Source organism: Pseudophryne corroboree, chromosome 1, assembly GCF_028390025.1.
Source record: "Pseudophryne corroboree isolate aPseCor3 chromosome 1, aPseCor3.hap2, whole genome shotgun sequence".
In the NCBI taxonomy this organism is placed as follows: domain Eukaryota; kingdom Metazoa; phylum Chordata; class Amphibia; order Anura; family Myobatrachidae; genus Pseudophryne; species Pseudophryne corroboree.
Window position 1 is genome coordinate 247,767,949 of NC_086444.1, and position 18,577 is coordinate 247,786,525.

At 48.0% G+C, this 18,577-nt stretch overlaps 1 protein-coding gene across 4 annotated transcripts in view; it reads left to right on the forward strand.

Annotated features, from left to right (window-relative positions):
• DMXL1 (Dmx like 1) overlaps window positions 1-18,577 on the forward strand; it is a 444,894-nt gene that overhangs the window by 152,520 nt on the left and 273,797 nt on the right. For all 4 annotated transcript variants that reach the window (XM_063964182.1, XM_063964179.1, XM_063964181.1 and 1 more), the window contains exons 4-5: window positions 10,147-10,225; window positions 17,119-17,260. In XM_063964182.1, the coding sequence (XP_063820252.1) occupies window positions 10,147-10,225; window positions 17,119-17,260 (221 nt within the window). The remainder of the gene's footprint in view (window positions 1-10,146; window positions 10,226-17,118; window positions 17,261-18,577) is intronic.

Here is an 18,577-nt window from a genome sequence, read left to right on the forward strand (position 1 = left end):
TATCAGCTCCAGGGTCTCTGGGCGGATCACGAAAGATTGCTGTCTATAAATGTCCTGGAACTCCGGGCAATTTACAATGCGCTACGACAAGCAGTGCACATGCTTCGGGCTCAGACTGTTCAGGTGCAGTCAGACAATGCGACGGCGGTCGCATACATCAACAAACAAGGAGGAGCGAAAAGCCGCATGGCAATGCGGGAAGTAGCTCGAATCCTCAATTGGGCCGAGTATCACCAAGTGATATTGTTGGCAGTATTCATTCCGGGAGTGGACAACTGGGAGGCGGATTATCTCAACCGTCGGGATTTTCATCCAGGAGAATGGGAGCTAGGAAGCCGGTTACGGCAGCTCACTATTACAGAATTTGGCGTGCCTATATAGGTTGGTGTGAAGCTAGGAAGTTTCCAACTTCATCTTTCAAGTTATCCCGTCTTTTGTTATTTCTACGGATGGGGTTAGATGGAGGTCTGCGTTTATCCACACTAAAAGTGCAGATATCTTCGTTGTCAATTTACTTCCAAAGAAGATTGGCTCTATTGCCGTCGGTACACACTTTTCTGCAAGGTGTCCTCAGAGTACAGCCTCCATTCACTTCACCTACTGCGCCATGGGACTTGAATCTGGTTTTAGATTTCTTACAGTCGTTATATTTCGAACCCTTACAACAAGTGGATATTAAGTTTCTCACTTGGAAAACAATTTTTCTCCTAGCCTTAGCTTCGGCAAGGCGTGTTTCAGATTTGGGTGCCTTGTCATGCAAGCCACCGTATTTAGTGTTTCATGATGACAGAGCGGAACTTCGGACGAATCCCGCTTTCCTACAAATAAGTAGTGTCCTCTTTTCACATCAATCAACCAATAGTAGTTCCTGTGTTAACAGGAGATTCTGGAACCTTGGATGTGGTACGCGCACTACGCGTTTATGTATCCCGAACGTCTACAGTTCGTAAGACGGATACGTTGTTTGTTCTCTACGATGCTGCCAAGATGGGTTGGCCAGCTTCTAAGCAGACCTTATCCAGATGGATAAAACTGACCATACGTCATGCTTACCTTCATGCTAGGTTACAGCCACCTACATCAGTAACCGTTCTTTCCACACGTTCTGTGGGAACGTCATGGGCAGCTGGTCGTGGAGCTTCTACGACACAGCTTTGCCGTGCGGCTACATGGTCTTCAGTGCACACGCTTGTGCGCTTTTACAAGTTTGATACTTTTGCGGCATCAGCATCTAGCTTTGGCCGCCTAGTGTTACAGGTGCCAAACAGCTCTCCCGCCCACGGGGGAAACTTTGGTACGTCCCAAGAGTACTCCAGTGACCCCTAGTGGATGAAAAAGAAAATAGGATTTTGGTACTTACCAGGTAAATCCTTTTCTTTGAATCCATAGGGGCACTGGACGCCCACCCAGAGCAGTTTTACCTGGTTTGTGGTAAGTTCAGAGAATCTTATGGTAACACACTCTCGCATACTGGTTCAAATTATTAAGTTCTATCGGTTATGGTGTCAACTGTTAGTTGTCAGTAACGTTATGTGTCAACTTTATTGTTGTCCGTTTTGTTATATGTAATTCTCCATTGTCAACCTCTCTATAGCTCCTGTTCGGCTCAGTAAAAAAACACTGAGGTACTCTGGGATATGGAGGGGAGGAGTTTTTCCAAATTTTTATTTATTCAGTGCCTTGTTCCTGCGGAACCGTCCATATCCCCAAGAGTACTCCAGTGCCCCCTATGGATTCAAAGAAAAGGATTTACCTGGTAAGTACCAAAATCCTATTTTTGCCCATCTTAAAATACGGATATGGTAAATAAAGCCTTGCAGTATAAGTTCTTGCTGTAATTGACTGAAACACTGGCCATACCTGAATTCTTTCTCGCGTATTCACAAGATCTGTACATGTTCCTGGTACAGACTGAGTTAATTATAGTGGTGCTGGCCCAATTGTTTTTCAGTTACATTAATATATCTTTCTGCAGCGGGGTACATTGGTTTCCACAGGGAAACATTGGGGTGTAGAGATGGATCTTGATCCTGGCACCAACATGCTAAAGCTTTAGAATGTCCCGGGATGCATTGGGTCTCCTCTATAACCCCGCCTCCCGGCACTGTGAGCTCAGTTTTTGAGTTTGTGCCCTGCAGAGCAGGTCACTTAACAGGGGGGCTGCACTGGGCAGCCCATAAAAAGCTTTTTATTATAAAACTTTAAGGGCCGCAGCACTTATATGTCAGAGTGACATTCTGTGCTGCAGCTCCGTTACCTCCCCAGCGACGTTGCGGCGGGGACGCTCTGGCATTGGGCACACGGTCGCAGCGCTCTCCTGTTTCGCGTGGCTGCTACGAAGGGAGGAGGTAAGAGGGTCCCCCAGATGGGACCCACCATTAAATCACGTACCGATCGCAGTCTAGGGAGACGGACTACGATGCTGGTGAGGACACTGTCACCAAGCAGGGACCCCACTATATCCATCCATAGGAGTACAAGTGGGGTGTACTAATGCCCACTTTAATAAGACTCTATTGTACCAGGTGGTGAGGACCAGCATAGGGGAGACGGCGTTTGACCTGTAGCCCCTTCCCCGGCCCAGGGCGCCATCTACTGCTGGTGGTCCCACCCTGGAGCTGCCTCACACTCTCCCTCGCTCCCTGACGGAGACGCTGGGCGCCATCTTCTAAGCATAGCTGCGACTGGTCTCCGGGACTGCAGGGCAAGGTCTCCCCTGTAAATCCGCCTGTACATAAGCGCTGTGATTTTACAGACACTTAAGTATTCTACATGACGATATTAAGACAGCGTTAGTTAAGAACAAGTGTTCCTGTGTCAGAATATATTGTATGCGTTCTGATATATACATCCGGTCTCAGATTGCGCTTTGTTATATATCTATATTCTAGTCCAGTGCAGTGTTATTGTCTTGCTAAAATAATTATCTGCATTGTCACTGTGACTGTGTGTGCCTGTATCTGCTGTGTGGATTTCACTTTCAGTGTATCCCAGCTATAACTATCACTGTACTCTGTACCCTAAGGGACTAGGGGGGGTCATTCTGAGTAGATTGCTCGCTAGCAGTTTTTAGCAGCCGTGCAAACGAATTGTCGCCGCCCACCGGGGAGTGTATTTTCTCTTTGTAGAAGTGCGAACGCCTGTGCAGTAGAGCGCCTGCAAAATATTTTTGTGCAAAACAAGACCAGCCCTGTAGTTGCTTATCCTGTGCGTTGATTCTAACGATGGAGGGATGGCTTTTGATGTCACACACCCGCCCAGCCACGCCTGCGTTTTCCCCGACACGCCTGCGTTTTTCTAAGCACTCCCTGAAAACGGTCAGTTGACACCCAGAAACACCCTCTTTCTGTCAATCACCTTGCGGCCGTCTGTGCGATTGGAATTGTCGCTAGAACCAGTGCAAAACCACAATGGACTTTGTTCTCGTACGACGCGCATGCGCATTGCGGCGCATACGCATGCGCAGATTAGCCATTTTTTTCACTGATCGCTACGCAGCGAACAACGGTTGCTAGCGATCAACTCGGAATGACCCCCTAGGTGCGTCTGGGTCACGCATGTAGTGCTTCACAGTATTTACCGTTAAGTGTATTCTACTGTCTACGCAGTCACATAGTACCAGATTTATTCGCTGGTGTTGTGTACTGTGTACGCTGTTACATACTAGGAGATTTATTTGCAGGTATTGTACTCTGTCTAGCTGTATCGTACTAATACGCTCTGCTGTTACATATCTGAGAATGTCGAAAAACAAGATGGGCGGGAAATCCGAGAATGCTCCTGCATCATGCAGCGCATGCGCCAAGGATTTGCCTGAGTGGGAAGTTTTGCGTGAGGGTCTGTGTACTACTTGCCATACATCTCCCAGTCAGTCCGCAGCTCCTTAACCCAATCAGGAGCCACCTTGGGCAACGTTCTCATATTTGTTAAATACGCTTGTGACACGCCTTACGGCCCCTATGGGTCCTCCTATTCCATTACAGTCACATATTGTCCCTGTGGTAAATCCGCCTTGGGTGGATAATTTGTCTACCCAGTTGCAGCAATTGAATCAATCCTTGGTTAGACATAAGACTGCCCCAAGTCACTCTCATGTCACAGGGTCATCTAAGCGCGCTACTTCCTCCTCACAATCCACTAATCTCTCAGAAGACTCTTCTGATGATGATGGGGAGCATACTGTCCCATTAGAGACTGACACAGCTGCTTCTGACGAGGAATATGCTGCGCTATATAAGAAACTGTTAATAAATAAATAAATCTACAACACAGGTTGATGCCCCTGACCTAGTGGTTGCTATTAAGCAGATCCTGCAAATATCAGATGATGATGAGAATTCCACTACCGCATTCCTATTGCCATGTTGCATCAGCAATATCTGCGGTGTGCCATTGGCAACCTCCACTATCAGTTCCAGGCTTTGCCATTTGGACTGGCCACGGCTCCACGGATCCTCACCAAGGTTATGGCCGTGTTGACGGCTCATCTCCGTCGCCAGGGAGTCAGGATCCTGCCGTATCTGGACGACTTACTGATTCTGGCAAAATCCCACAATGTACTCCTCAGTCATCTGCAACTGACAGTAAACTTCATACAAGCCCACGGGTGGCTCATCAACTGGAAGACTGCCTCGCTGGTCCCAGCTCAAAGCATGGTGCACCTGGGTGCACTGCTGGACACACACAGTCAGCGGCTGTTTCTGTCTCCAGAGAATGTCCTCAAGCTTCAGGACAGGATCAGATACTTCCTATCTCGCCCAAGAGTGTCGATACACTTGGCGATGCAAGTACTAGGCCTAATGGTGTCGGCTTTCGACATGGTAGAGTACGCTCAATTTCATTCCCGCCCTCTACAGAGGTTAATCCTTTCCAAGTGATCCGATGAGGTAGGCCGTTCCACTTGGATGGGGATTTTTAGCTGCGCACTGAGTCTCTTGTGTTTCGGACAAGCTGCTGCACTGTACAGGTGACCAGCCTTTAGATACAGTATATATTATGATTTCGTGCTGCGCTCAGTCCTAGACTATGTGATAGCTTATGAATTCCTCCAATTCGATATCAGTATCAGATGTGGCCCATATTATGACTAAAATGTGTACGGCTGATTTGTTTGTTGTCAATTAGTCCCCGCCCTGTTTTTGTACAGTATATGTTCTGTACTCGTGAATTGGCAGTTGTTTCCTCTCAAGAAGGACAAATACAGCACACCAGTGGTGGAACTACCACCAGTGCAGGCAGTGCCATGCACTGGGGCCCGCCACTGTCCAGGGGCCCAAAGCATGTAATGAGTCAAACTGACTCATTACATGCCGCTGCGAGCCACCGCCGCCCGCAACACACATAGTGTTCACTCTAGGCTGTTTTAGCACAGCCACCCGCTTCCTGCCCTCCCGGCATGTATAGATGCCGTGCGCATGCGCGCAGCATCCATTCACGAATTGGCAGAGGGCTGGGGGAAGCCCAGCACCGATGGAGGTGCTGGGCACGCCCCCAACAGTGACGTCACCGGCCACAGACGCTCTCTATAGTAGCGTCTGTGGGCCGCCCCGCCCCCTAAAATGACGTAGGCGTGGCCACGCCCCCTAATTTGCGTGGCCGCGCGTGCACAAGTGCCCCCGGAGTACGGCGCCCTGCCCCTTTTCACTCCTAGAGTGAACACTAACACAGCCGCCCCCCGAGGAGAGGAGCGCAGCGGCCACAGGGGAGAAGGAGGAGGAGGAGGGAGCCGCAGCAGCGCTGTGTAATTGGTAGAGGTGCTGCTGCTGTCCCTCTGCTTCACCATAGGCTGCCCTCCGCCACTGTGAATGCTGGGAAGAGCATCCTAGCATTCACAGCGGCGGAGAACAGCCTATGGTGAAGGACAGGGACAGCAGCAGCAGCGCCTCCACCAATTACACAGCGCTGCTGCTGCTCCCTCCTCCACCTCCCTCCTCCTCCTCCCTTGCCCGAGATCTCTGCAGAAGCTGCACCGAGGAGCCTGACTGCCAGCGGACAGAGTAAGTATAAGTCTTTCTTTCTTTCTTTCTTTTCTGCCTTAAATGTGTAAAAAGGGGGACGCTGTCTGCCTTAATGTGTAAAAAGGGGGACGCTGTCTGCCTTAATGTGTAAAAAGGGGGATGCTGTCTGCCATAATGTGTAAAAAGGGGGATGCTGTCTGCCGTAATGTGTAAAAAGGCACACTGTCTGCCATTATGTGTAAAAAGGGGGACGCTGTCTGCCGTAATGTGTAAAATGGGGACGCTGTCTGCCATAATGTGTAAAAAGGGGGACTCTGTCTGCCGTAATGTGTAAAAAGGACACGCTGTCTGCATTAATGTGTAAAAAGGGGACGCTGTCTACCGTAATGTGTAAAAAGGGCACGCTGTCTGCCGTAATGTGTAAAAAGGGCATGCTGTTTGCCGTAATGTGTAAAAAGGGGGACGCTGTCTGCCGTAATGTGTAAAAAGGGGAATGCTGTCTGCCGTAATGTGTAAAAAGGTGGACGCTGTCTGCCGTAATGTGTAAAAAGGGGAATCTGTCCGCCATACGGTGTAAAAGGGGCTCTACCTGGTGTAGTGGTGCTACTGTGCGGCATAATTTGAATAACGGAGACCACTGTGCACTGTTATATGAATTGGTATTATTTTGTGGCCACACCCCCTCCCCACGAAGCCACGCCCCTCTATTTTTTGCGCTCGACTACGGCACGCACTGCCCTTGTTTTGCATGGAGGGGTGGGGCTCCGATGCCGTTTCTTGCACACAGTGCTAAAATGTCTAGTTACGGCACTGTTGCTAGGTATCCATTTCTCTGTCCCTGAACAGGTCCCCCTCACCAGATCCTCTCCAGGGGTGAGGGCGTGGACTTGGATGGGGGGGCAAAGCATTTTGTCGCACCTGGGCCCACCGCTCGCTAGTTCCGCCACTGCATTACACCATAGGTTAATATATGCTGTTAGTATTAAAATTATTGCAGAAAGATGTAGTATAAACCAATACATTTATTTATTTCACCTTCCCTCCCCTTCTCCATATCAAGATTTGCTAGTATCGGACTTCTTTATGTTACTGGAGTAAAAAAAAGTAAAAGGCACCATGGAGAACCTACTTTATATTCAAAATAAATTTATTGGTTTATACTACACCTTTCTGCTATCATTTTTATACTAACAGCATATATTAACCTATGGTGTAGTGTATTTGTCCTTCTTGAAAGGAAACAATTTCCAATTCACGAGTACAGCACATTATACTGTACAAAAACAGGGCGGGACTAATTGACAACAAACAAATCAGCCGTACACATTTTAGTCACAATAAGGGCCACATCTGATACTGATATCGAATTGGAGGAATTCGTAAGCTATCACATAGTCTAGGACTGAGCGCAGCACAAAATCATAATATATACTGTATCTAAAGGCTGGTCACCTGTAAAGTGCAGCAGCTTGTCCGAAACACAAGAGACTCAGTGCGCAGCTAAAAATCCCCATCCAAGTGGAACGGCCTACCTCATCGGATCAGGTCTCACATAAGATCCTTGAGCAGGGACTGTCCCTTCTGGATCCCCAACTGGGTCCTACTGACTACGAAATCCAGTCTGAGGGGTTGGGGCATGGTGTTGGAGCAACACTCTCTTTCCAGGGTCGGTGGACCAAGGAGTAAACATTCTGGAATTGCGGGCAGTGTTCAATGCTTTGTCTGTCGCGCTGCCTCTGATACAGAACAGGCCTGTTCAAGTACGGTCAGACAACGCCACCACGTCGGCACTCAAAGCTGCATGGCAATGATGGAAGTGTCAAAAATCCTTAGTTGGGTGGAACGTCATCTGTCAGCAATATCGGCAGTGTTCATTCCGGGAGTCCTCAACTGGGAAGCGGATTTCCTCAGTCGTCAGGACGTACACGCTGGAGAGTTGAGTCTTCATCAAGAAGTCTTTTAACTCCTAGTGTACAAGTGGAGCCTACCAGATGTAGACCTGATGGCGTCTCGACACAATCACAAAGTTCCGGTATTCAGATCAAGAACCAGGGGGATCCCCAAGCAGCGTTCATGGATGCACTGGCAATTCCATGGAACTTTCGGCTGCCCTAAGTGTTCCTTCCAGTGTCTCTCCTGCCCAGGATGCCACGGAAGTTCAAACAAGAAGGAGGAATACTACTTCTAGTCGCTCCAGCGTGGCCCAGACGGCATTGGTTCTCAGACCTGCAGGGTCTATCGATAGAGCGTCCTCTTCTACTTCCTCAATGCCCAGACCTCCTCGTTCAGGGCTCTTGTGTCTACTCGGACCTGGCCAGACTGGCTTTGACGGCGTGGCTCTTGAAACATCACTTCTGAAGGCCAAAGGATTCTCCGAGGTGGTTATCCAAAATATGCTGAAGGCCCGCAAACCGGCTTCTGCGAGGATTTATTACAGGGTCTGGAATTCTTACTTCACCTGGTGTGCTGCTAAGAATTACGACACATACAAATTCAGAACTTCCAGACTTCTGGCTTTTCTGCAGCAAGGCCTGGACTTAGGCCTTTTTTTCTGGCCTCCCTCAAGGTTCATATCTCTGCCTTGTCAGTGTGGTTTCAGAGAAAAATTGCGTCTATTCCTGACGTTCATACTTTCACTCGGGGTGTTTTAAGGATTCAGCCTCCCTATGTCCCTCTTGTGGCTCCATGGGATCTGTCTGTTGTCCTTAATGCCCTGCAAGAGTCTCCATTTGAACCTATTAAGTCAGTGGACCTTAAATGGTTCACGGTCAAGGTCCTGTTCCTACTGACTATTGCCTCTTCTAGGAGGGTGTTAGACTTAGGCGCTCTGTCCTGTCGTCCACCCTTTCTGATATTTCACCGTGACCGAGCGGTTCTTAGAACTCAACCTGGTTATTTGCCGAAGGTGGTGTCATCATTCCACCTTAACACAGAGATTGTGGTACCGGCCTTTATCTCTTCTGATTTTTCCTCCAAAGAGCGGTCTTTGGATGTGGTACGGGCTCTCCGTAATTATTTGGAGAGGACTGCCTCTATCAGGAGGTCAGATACCCTTTTTGTACTTTTTGGTTTTCACAAACGTGGCTGGCCTGCGAATAAGCAAACCTTGTCCAGATGGATTAGAATGGTGATTGCACAAGCTTATGCACAGACTGTACTTCCAGCTCCTGCTGCTATCAAAGCCCATTCTACTCAGTCTGTTGGACCTTCTTGGGTTGCCCGCAAAGTCCTCAGTGAACACGTTCATTAGGTTCTATGCCTTCGATACTTCCGCCTCCCAGGATGCTTTCTTTGGACGCCGGTTTCTCATACCTGCTACGGTGCGTCCCCTCCCATCAGGAACTGCTTTAGGACATCCCCAATGTTTCCCTGTGGAGCCCAATGTATCCTGCTGCAGAAAAGGAGATTTATGGTAGGCTTACCATGGTTAAATCTCTTTCTGCGACGTACATTGGTTCCACAGGGCGCCCACCCTGACGTACCTAGCTTCTATGGGTTTTTATGGCATTAGCCGCTAGTCCCTTCTCCTGTCATGAGAACGTGGTTCTATGTGACTAATATCTACCTTTTACCTGCTCCTGCATTGAACTGGTTAACGAAAGTGAGCTCACAGTGCCTGGAGGCGGGGTTATAGAGGAGGCCCCAATTCATCCTGCGACAGTCTAAAGCTTTAGCCTGTTGGTGCCTGGAACAAGATCCAGCTCTACACCCTGATGGTTCCCTGTGAAACCAATGTACCTCGCAGAAAGAGATTTAACCATGGTAAGTGTACCAAAAATCTCCTTTTTACAGAGATAAAGTATGACGTCCTGTTAATACGGAAGGGTACTTTTCAGGAATTCAACTTCGTACTAGTGCACATTTCATAGGCGTTCACAGTAACAAGGATTTACCCTTTACCGAAGTTTTTAAATGCTTGGGGCCAAATGTAATAGAGAGAGAGTTTCATAAAGTGAGAGATTTGGTGAGGTTTGGCAGTCATTTACACAGCAAGATCAACCTGTTTTTTCAGTGTAAATGATTGCCACTTATCAAATCTCTCACTTTCTGAAACTCTCACTCTATTACATTTGGCCCCTGGTGTCTGAAAGTGTCATTTTATGTAAGCTGTTACACAGTCAATTGATCTTTTGAAAGGTCTTGGTCTACAGCCTTCAATTCAGACTTGAGAATATTCTTTTTGTCTTAGGAAATTCGCTGTCATTGGCAGAAGAGTGGCCACATTGTCTTGGACTCTATCGTACATAATTTAACTTGGGACCCAACAGGTAAGCAAAATAGTAATTTCTGATTTGCATATTTTCAGCTTAAAATCTGTTGCCTTATTTCAAAAGTATATTGAGTTTAAGTCTATATACAATAGACAAGTGCTTCATTCTATGTTCGGAGTCCTGGCATATGCAATATTTATGAATATAAAGTCGTATGAAAAGTTAATCAATCTCAAAAATCTGTTTTTAAATGAGGACGTAATGAACAATTATCTTTTCCGCACCAAATCCCAAAATGTAATACTTATATCACCTAACAAACGTTGTCATTATTTTTTACACAAACCTAAGACAGCATGAAGATGGCCTGTGTGAGAACCTTGCAAAGATTCTTTCCAATTAATCTTTAAGAGTTTATAAATGTAGAAACTTATAATTTGATGTCAGATAAGAACCACTTGGCCCATCTAGTCTGCCCTAAACACATGTACACTTACACTAGTGTTCACGCTAGGCCGCTTTAGGAGGGCGCCGCGCCCTGCCTGATAGTTTAAAGGCAAAATCCGCCCTGCCCCTTCTGCGGCGCCCTGCTAGAACAGCCGCCTGCACGGCATCCATTCACGCTATGGGAGAGAGCTGGGGGAAGCCCAGCACCTCCGTCAGTGCTGGGCACGGCTCCAACAGTGACGTCGCCGGCCACAGAAGCCACCTATAGCAACGTCTGTGGGCCGCACCGCCCAGTAAAATGAAGTTTCCATGGCCGCGCCCCCTATTTTACATGGTCGCGCCCCCCGTGGCGAATATGTCCCCGGAGTCCGGCTCCCTGCCCTCTTTGAATCCTAGAAGGAACACTATACACACTGGGTTAATTTTGTGTTGGGAACCAATTAACCCACCAATTTATTTTTAGAGTGTGAAAGGAAATTGGAGCACAGGGAGAATATAGAAACTCCACACAGTTATGGCCATGGTGGGAATTGAACCCATGACCTCAGTGCTGTGAGGTAGTAATGCTATTTTCTCTAACGTCCTAGTGGATGCTGGGAACTCCGAAAGGACCATGGGGAATAGCGGCTCCGCAGGAGACTGGGCACAACTAAAAGAAAGCTTTTAGACTACCTGGTGTGCACTGGCTCCTCCCACTATGACCCTCCTCCAAGCCTCAGTTAGATTTCTGTGCCCGGCCGAGCTGGATGCACACTAGGGGCTCTCCTGAGCTCCTAGAAAGAAAGTTTATTTTAGGTTTTTTATTTTACAGTGAGACCTGCTGGCAACAGGCTCACTGCATCGAGGGACTAAGGGGAGAAGAAGCGAACCTACCTGCTTGCAGCTAGCTTGGGCTTCTTAGGCTACTGGACACCATTAGCTCCAGAGGGATCGACCGCATGGAACTGGCCTTGATGTTCGTTCCCGGAGCCGCGCCGCCGTCCCCCTTACAGAGTCAGAAGCAAGAAGAGGTCCGGAAAATCGGCGGCAGAAGACATCAGTCTTCACCAAGGTAGCGCACAGCACTGTAGCTGTGCGCCATTGCTCCTCATGCATACTTCACACTCCGGTCACTGAGGGTGCAGGGCGCTGGGGGGGGGGGGGGGCGCCCTGAGCAGCAATAAAAACACCTTGGCTGGCAAATATATCACAATATATAGCCCCAGAGGCTATATATGTGATAAATACCCCTGCCAGAATCCATAAAAAAGCGGGAGAAAAGTCAGCGATAAAGGGGCGGAGCTATCTCCTTCAGCACACTGGCGCCATTTTCTCTTCACAGTGCAGCTGGAAGACAGCTCCCCAGGCTCTCCCCTGTAGTTTGCAGGCTCAAAGGGTTAAAAAGAGAGGGGGGGCACTAAATTTAGGCGCAATATTGTATATACAAGCAGCTATTGGGAAAAATTCACTCAATATAGTGTTAATCCCTAAATTATATAGCGCTCTGGTGTGTGCTGGCATACTCTCTCTCTGTCTCCCCAAAGGGCTGTGTGGGGTCCTGTCCTCAGTCAGAGCATTCCCTGTGTGTGTGCGGTGTGTCGGTACGCCTGTGTCGACACGTTTGATGAGGAGGCTTATGTGATGGCAGAGCAGATGCCGATAAATGTGATGTCGCCCCCTGTAGGGCCGACACCAGAGTGGATGGATAGGTGGAAGGTATAAACCGACAGTGTCAACTCCTTACATAAAAGGCTGGATGACGTAACCGCTATGGGACAGCCGGCTTCTCAGCCCGCGCCTGCCCAGGCGTCTCAAAGGCCATCAGGGGCTCAAAAACGCCCGCTCCCTCAGATGGCAGACACAGATGTCGACACAGAGTCTGACTCCAGTGTCGACGAGGTTGAGACATATACACAATCCACTAGGAACATCCGTTACATGATCCCGGCAATAAAAAATGTGTTACACATTTCTGACATTAACCCAAGTACCACTAACAAAGGGTTTTATGTTTGGGGAGAAAAAGCAGGCAGTGTTTTGTTCCCCCATCAAATGAGTGAATGAAGTGTGAAAAAGCGTGGGTTCCCCCGATAAGAAACTGGTAATTTCTAAAAAGTTACTGATGGCGTACCCTTTCCCGCCAGAGGATAGGTTACGCTGGGAGATTTCCCCTAGGGTGGATAAGGCGCTCACACGTTTGTCAAAAAAGGTGGCACTGCCGTCTTAGGATATGGCCACTTTGTAGGTACCTGCTGATAAAAAGCAGGAGGTTATCCTGAAGTCTGTATTTACACACTCAGGTACTAGATTGAGACCTGCAGATAGTGCTGCTGCAGCGTGGTCTGTAACCCTGTCAAACAGGGATACTATTTTGCGAACATAAGACGTTGTCTTATATATGAGGGATGCACAGAGGGATATTTTGCCGGCTGGCATCCAGAATTAATGCAATTTCCATTCTGTCAGGAGGGTATTAGAGACCCGACACTGGACAGGTGATGCTGACTTTAAAAGGCACATAGAGCCTTATAAGGGTGAGGAATTGTTTGGGGATGGTCTCTGGGACCTCGTATCCACAGCAACAGCTGGGAAGAAATTTTTTTACCTCAGGTTTCCTCACAGCCTAAGAAAGCACTGTATTATCAGGTACAGTCCTTTCGGCTTCAGAAAAGCAAGCGGGTCAAAAGCGCTTCCTTTCTGCACAGAGACGGGGGAAGAGGGAAAAAGCTGCACCAGTCAGCCAGTTCCCAGAATCAAAATTCTTCCCCCGCTTCCTCTGAGTCCACCGCATGACGCGGGGGCTCCACAGGCGTAGCCAGGTACGGTGGGGGGCCGCCTCAAAAATTTCAGCGATCAGTGGGCTCGCTCACAGGTGGATCCCTGGATCCTTCAAGTAGTATCTCAGGGGTACAAGCTGGAATTCGAGGCGTCTCCCCCCCGCCGTTTCCTCAAATCTGCCTTGCCGACAACTCCCTCAGGCAGGGAGGCTGTGCTAGAGGCAATTCACAAGCTGTATTCCCAGCAGGTGATAGTTAAGGTGCCCCTACTTCAACAAGGACGGGGTTACTATTCCACACTGTTTGTGGTACAGAAACCGGACGGTTCGGTGAGACCCATTTGAAATTTGAAATCCTTGAACACATACATAAAAAAATTCAAGTTCAAGATGGAATCGCTCAGGGCGGTTATTGCAAGCCTGGAGGAGGGGGATTACATGGTATCCCTGGACATCAAGGATGCTTACCTACATGTCCCCATTTACCATCCTCACCAGGAGTACCTCAGATTTCGGGTACAGGTTTGCCATTACCAATTCCAAACACTGCTGTTTGGACTGTCCACGGCACCGAGGGTCTTTACCAAGGTAATGGCAGAAATGATGATACTCCTTCGAAAAAAGGGAGTTTTAATTAACCCGTACTTGGACGATCTCCTTATAAAGGCGAGGTCCAAGGAGCAGTTGTTGGTCGGAGTAGCACTATCTCCGGAAGTGCTACAACAGCACGGATGGATTCTATACATTCCAAAGTCACAGCTGGTTCCTACCACACGCCTACTGTTCCTGGGGATGGTTCTGGACACAGAACAGAAAAAAGTGTTTCTCCCGCAGGAGAAAGCCAAGGAGCTGTCATCTCTAGTCAGAGACCTCCTGAAACCAAAACAGGTATCTGTGCATCACTGCACACGAGTCCTGGGAAAAATGGTAGCTTCTTAGGAAGCAAAATTCCATTCGGCAGGTTCCATGCAAGAACCTTTCAGTGGGACCTCTTGGACAAGTGGTCGGGATCGCATCTTCAGATGCATCGGCTGATAACCCTGTCTCCAAGGACCAGGGTATCTCTACTGTGGTGGCTGCAGAGTGCTCATCTTCAAGAGGGCCACAGATTCGGCATACAGGACTGGGTCCTGGTAACCACGGATGCCAGCCTTCGAGGCTGGGGGGCAGTCACACAGGGAAGAAATTTTCAAGGACTTTGGTCAAGTCAGGAGTCGTCCCTACATAAATATTCTGGAACTGAGGGCCATTTACAATGCCCTAAGTCTGGCAAGGCCTCTGCTTCAAAACCAGCCGGTACTGATCCAATCAGACAACATCACGGCAGTCGCCCATGTAAATCGACAGGGCGGCACAAGAAGCAGGATGGCGATGGCAGAAGCCACAAGGATTCTCCGATGGGCGGAAAATCACGTCTTAGCACTGTCAGCAGTGTTCATTCCGGGAGTGGACAACTGGGAAGCAGACTTCCTCAGCAGACGCGACCTACACCCGGGAGAGTGGGGACTTCATCCAGAAGTCTTCCAGCTGTTGGTAAACCGTTGGGAAAGGCCACAGGTGGACATGATGGCGTCCCGCCTAAACAAAAAACTAGATATTGCGCCAGGTCAAGGGACCCTCAGGCAATAGCTGTGGACGCTCTAGTGACACCGTGGGTGTACCAGTCGGTTTATGTATTCCCTCCTCTGCCTCTCATACCAAAGGTACTGAGAATAATAAGAAAACGAGGAGTAAGAACGATACTCGTGGTTCCGGATGGGCCAAGAAGAGCTTGGTACCCAGAACTTCAAGAAATGATATCAGAGGACCCATGGTCTCTACCGCTCAGACAGGATCTGCTACAGCAGGGGCCCTGTCTGTTCCAAGACTTACCGTGGCTGCGTTTGACGGCATGGCGGTTGAATTCCGGATCCTAAAGGAAAAGGGCATTCCGGAGGAAGTCATTCCTACGCTGATAAAAGCCAGGAAAGAAGTAACCGCAAACCATTATCACCGTATTTGGCGAAAATATGTTGCGTGGTGTGAGGCCAGTAAGGCCCCAACAGAGGAATTTCAGCTGGGTCGTTTTCTGCACTTCCTACAGTCAGGAGTGACTATGGGCCTAAACTTGGGTTCTATTAAGGTCCTGATTTCGGGTCTGTCGATTTTCTTCCAGAAAGAACTGGCTTCACTGCCTGGAGTTCAGACATTTGTAAAGGGAGTGCTACATATTCAGCCCCCCTTTTGTGCCTCCTGTGGCACCTTGGGATCTCAACGTGGTGTTGAGTTTCTTAAAATCACATTGGTTTGAGCCACTTAAAACTGTGGATTTGAAATATCTCACATGGAAAGTGGTCATGTTATTGGCCTTGGCTTCGGCCAGGCGTGTGTCAGAATTGGCGGCTTTGTCATGTAAAAGCCCTTATCTGATTTTCCATATGGATAGGGCAGAATTGAGGACTCGTCCCCAGTTTCTCCCTAAGGTGGTATCAGCTTTTCACTTGAACCAACCTATTGTAGTGCCTGCGGCTACTAGGGACTTGGAAGATTCCAAGTTACTGGACGTAGTCAGGGCCTTAAAAATTTATATTTCCAGGACGGCTGGAGTCAGGAAAACTGACTCGCTTTTTATCCTGTAGGCACCCATCAAAATAGGTGCTCCTGCTTCTAAGCAGACTATTGCTCGCTGAATTTGTAGCACAATTCAGCTGCAGCATTCTGCGGCTGGATTGCCGCATCCTAAATCAGTAACAGCCCATTCCACGAGGAAAGTGGGCTCATCTTGGGCGGCTGCCCAAGGGGTCTCGGCTTTACAACTTTGCCGAGCTGCAACTTGGTCAGGGGCAAACTCGTTTGCTAAATTCTACAAATTTGATACCCTGGCTGAGGAGGACCTTGAGTTCTCTCATTCGGTGCTGCAGAGTCATCCGCACTCTCCCGCCCGTTTGGGAGCTTTGGTATAATCCCCATGGTCCTTTCGGAGTTCCCAGCATCCACTAGTACGTTAGAGAAAATAAGATTTTACTCACCGGTAAATCTATTTCTCGTAGTCCGTAGTGGATGCTGGGCGCCCATCCCAAGTGCGGATTGTCTGCAATAATTGTACATAGTTATTGTTAACTAAAGGGTTATTGTTATGAGCCATCTGTTGAGAGGCTCAGTTATGTTTCATACTGTTAACTGGATATGGTATCACGAGTTATACGGTGTGATTGGTGTGGCTGGTATGAGTCTTACCCGGGATTCAAAATCCTTCCTTATTGTGTCAGCTCTTCCGGGCACAGTATCCTAACTGAGGCTTGGAGGAGGGTCATAGTGGGAGGAGCCAGTGCACACCAGGTAGTCTAAAAGCTTTCTTTTAGTTGTGCCCAGTCTCCTGCGGAGCCGCTATTCCCCATGGTCCTTTCGGAGTTCCCAGCATCCACTACGGACTACGAGAAATAGATTTACCGGTGAGTAAAATCTTATTTATTACACCATCCATACTGCCCTCTTAAACAGATGTAGCCATGCTCATCTTTCTACAATGCGGAATGCTGCATGGCGTGCCAGGCTGTGACAATTTTTTTAGGAATTAATGGAGCGATCGCCAGCTGCGAATAGTCACAGCCTGGCACGCCATGCAGCATTCCGCATTGCAGAAAGATGAGCATGGCTACATTTGTAGCTTTGTGAGACTAATTAGTTTCTCACCACTGCAGTGGTATATTTATGCATACTAGATAGTTTCCAATTGTTTTTTCTTGTTATTTTTTTTTGTTTGTTTTAGGTACACGTCTGTTAACTGGTTCAAGCAGCCTACAACTTTGGTCCAATAGTACGTTTGACAAGTTATCTAATGAGGAGACTCAGGAGAAAGTGGAAACAGCTGATGTTGATTTGGCAAAATGGCAGTGTATATGGCAGTGCAAGTAAGAAGTTGAAAATTCACTGTATGCTTATGTGTAATCCATATAGCTGTTACAGTAATACTGTTATACGGGTGGTATTCATGTGATCGCCCGGTCAGCTGACCGACAGTCACATGACCTCCTCCACGAGCCCGACGGCTCACTATCCCGATGGTCGGCATGCCGATCAACAGGGACTATTTCCACTCGTGGGTGTCCACGACACCCATAGAGTGGGAATAGAACCCGTGGCGACCGCAGGTCGCTACCGAGCCCGCAGCGTGGCGAGCACAGCGAGCCCGCAAGGGGCTTGCTGCACTCGCCCCTCCCCGCCGGGATCCCGGCGTCGGTATGCTGCCGGGATCCCGACGTCGGTAAGCTGACCGGCGGTCTCCTGACCGCCAGTCAGCAGTACTGCACCCTGTTATACAGATGCTCGTAGTAAAAAAAAGAGGAATACGCCAATATAAAGTCACTTGATAGGTTTTTTGCCCACTAGGTGTGACTCATACTGTTTGTATTCTATATATTGTGTACAAGTGCCAGGAATTGGGATAGGAAATGTAGCCACATTATTCCAACTGATAGCCACTCATTGATGCTTAGATTAGTGGTGGTGAAAAATCCTTTCACTTGCATCATTCGGGAAAGTCACATAAATGCTTGATGGGTTCAGAAATGCCAATATAGCATACGACATGCGGAGAATATTAGTGTCATGCTCTTCAAACTATTTTACGATCACGCTTGTTCTGTGGTTTGAGACATTGATATCCCACCAATGTTACAACATTTGAGGAAGAAAATCTCTGTGCCATTAATTAGCGATTTAGAGTTTACGTCAAATTCTGAGAAACATTTTACATCGTTAGAATAGACCTTTGATGTTCATCTGTTGCAAATCAAATGTCTTTCCAGGTACCTGAAATTTCTCTAGTATGTTTATACATCTCAAACATTGTACATTCCTCTGCAGTGATTAACAGAATTATATTAATAACTTGTATAGGGAGCAGGATCAGTACAACTTATGTAAATATACCCTCGGCTTTACTGTTACAATGCAATTTTTTCACAATTTGTGGCGATCTAAATAATGGATGGAAACTACACTGGCACGTCAGAATAGTGATACCGGGTTTTACTCTAGAACCAAAAAGAGTCATATGATACAAAGTATTGGCAGAGAGTATAAATAGTGTCACTAAAGGTTACCTGTCTTATTCCAAATATTGGGAGTTATTCTAACTCTTCCTACAGTATTATACCCCTGTTCAGAGAATTGTTCTTTTATATTGGTACCACACGTTTACTCATCCATTTGTGAAGAACATACAG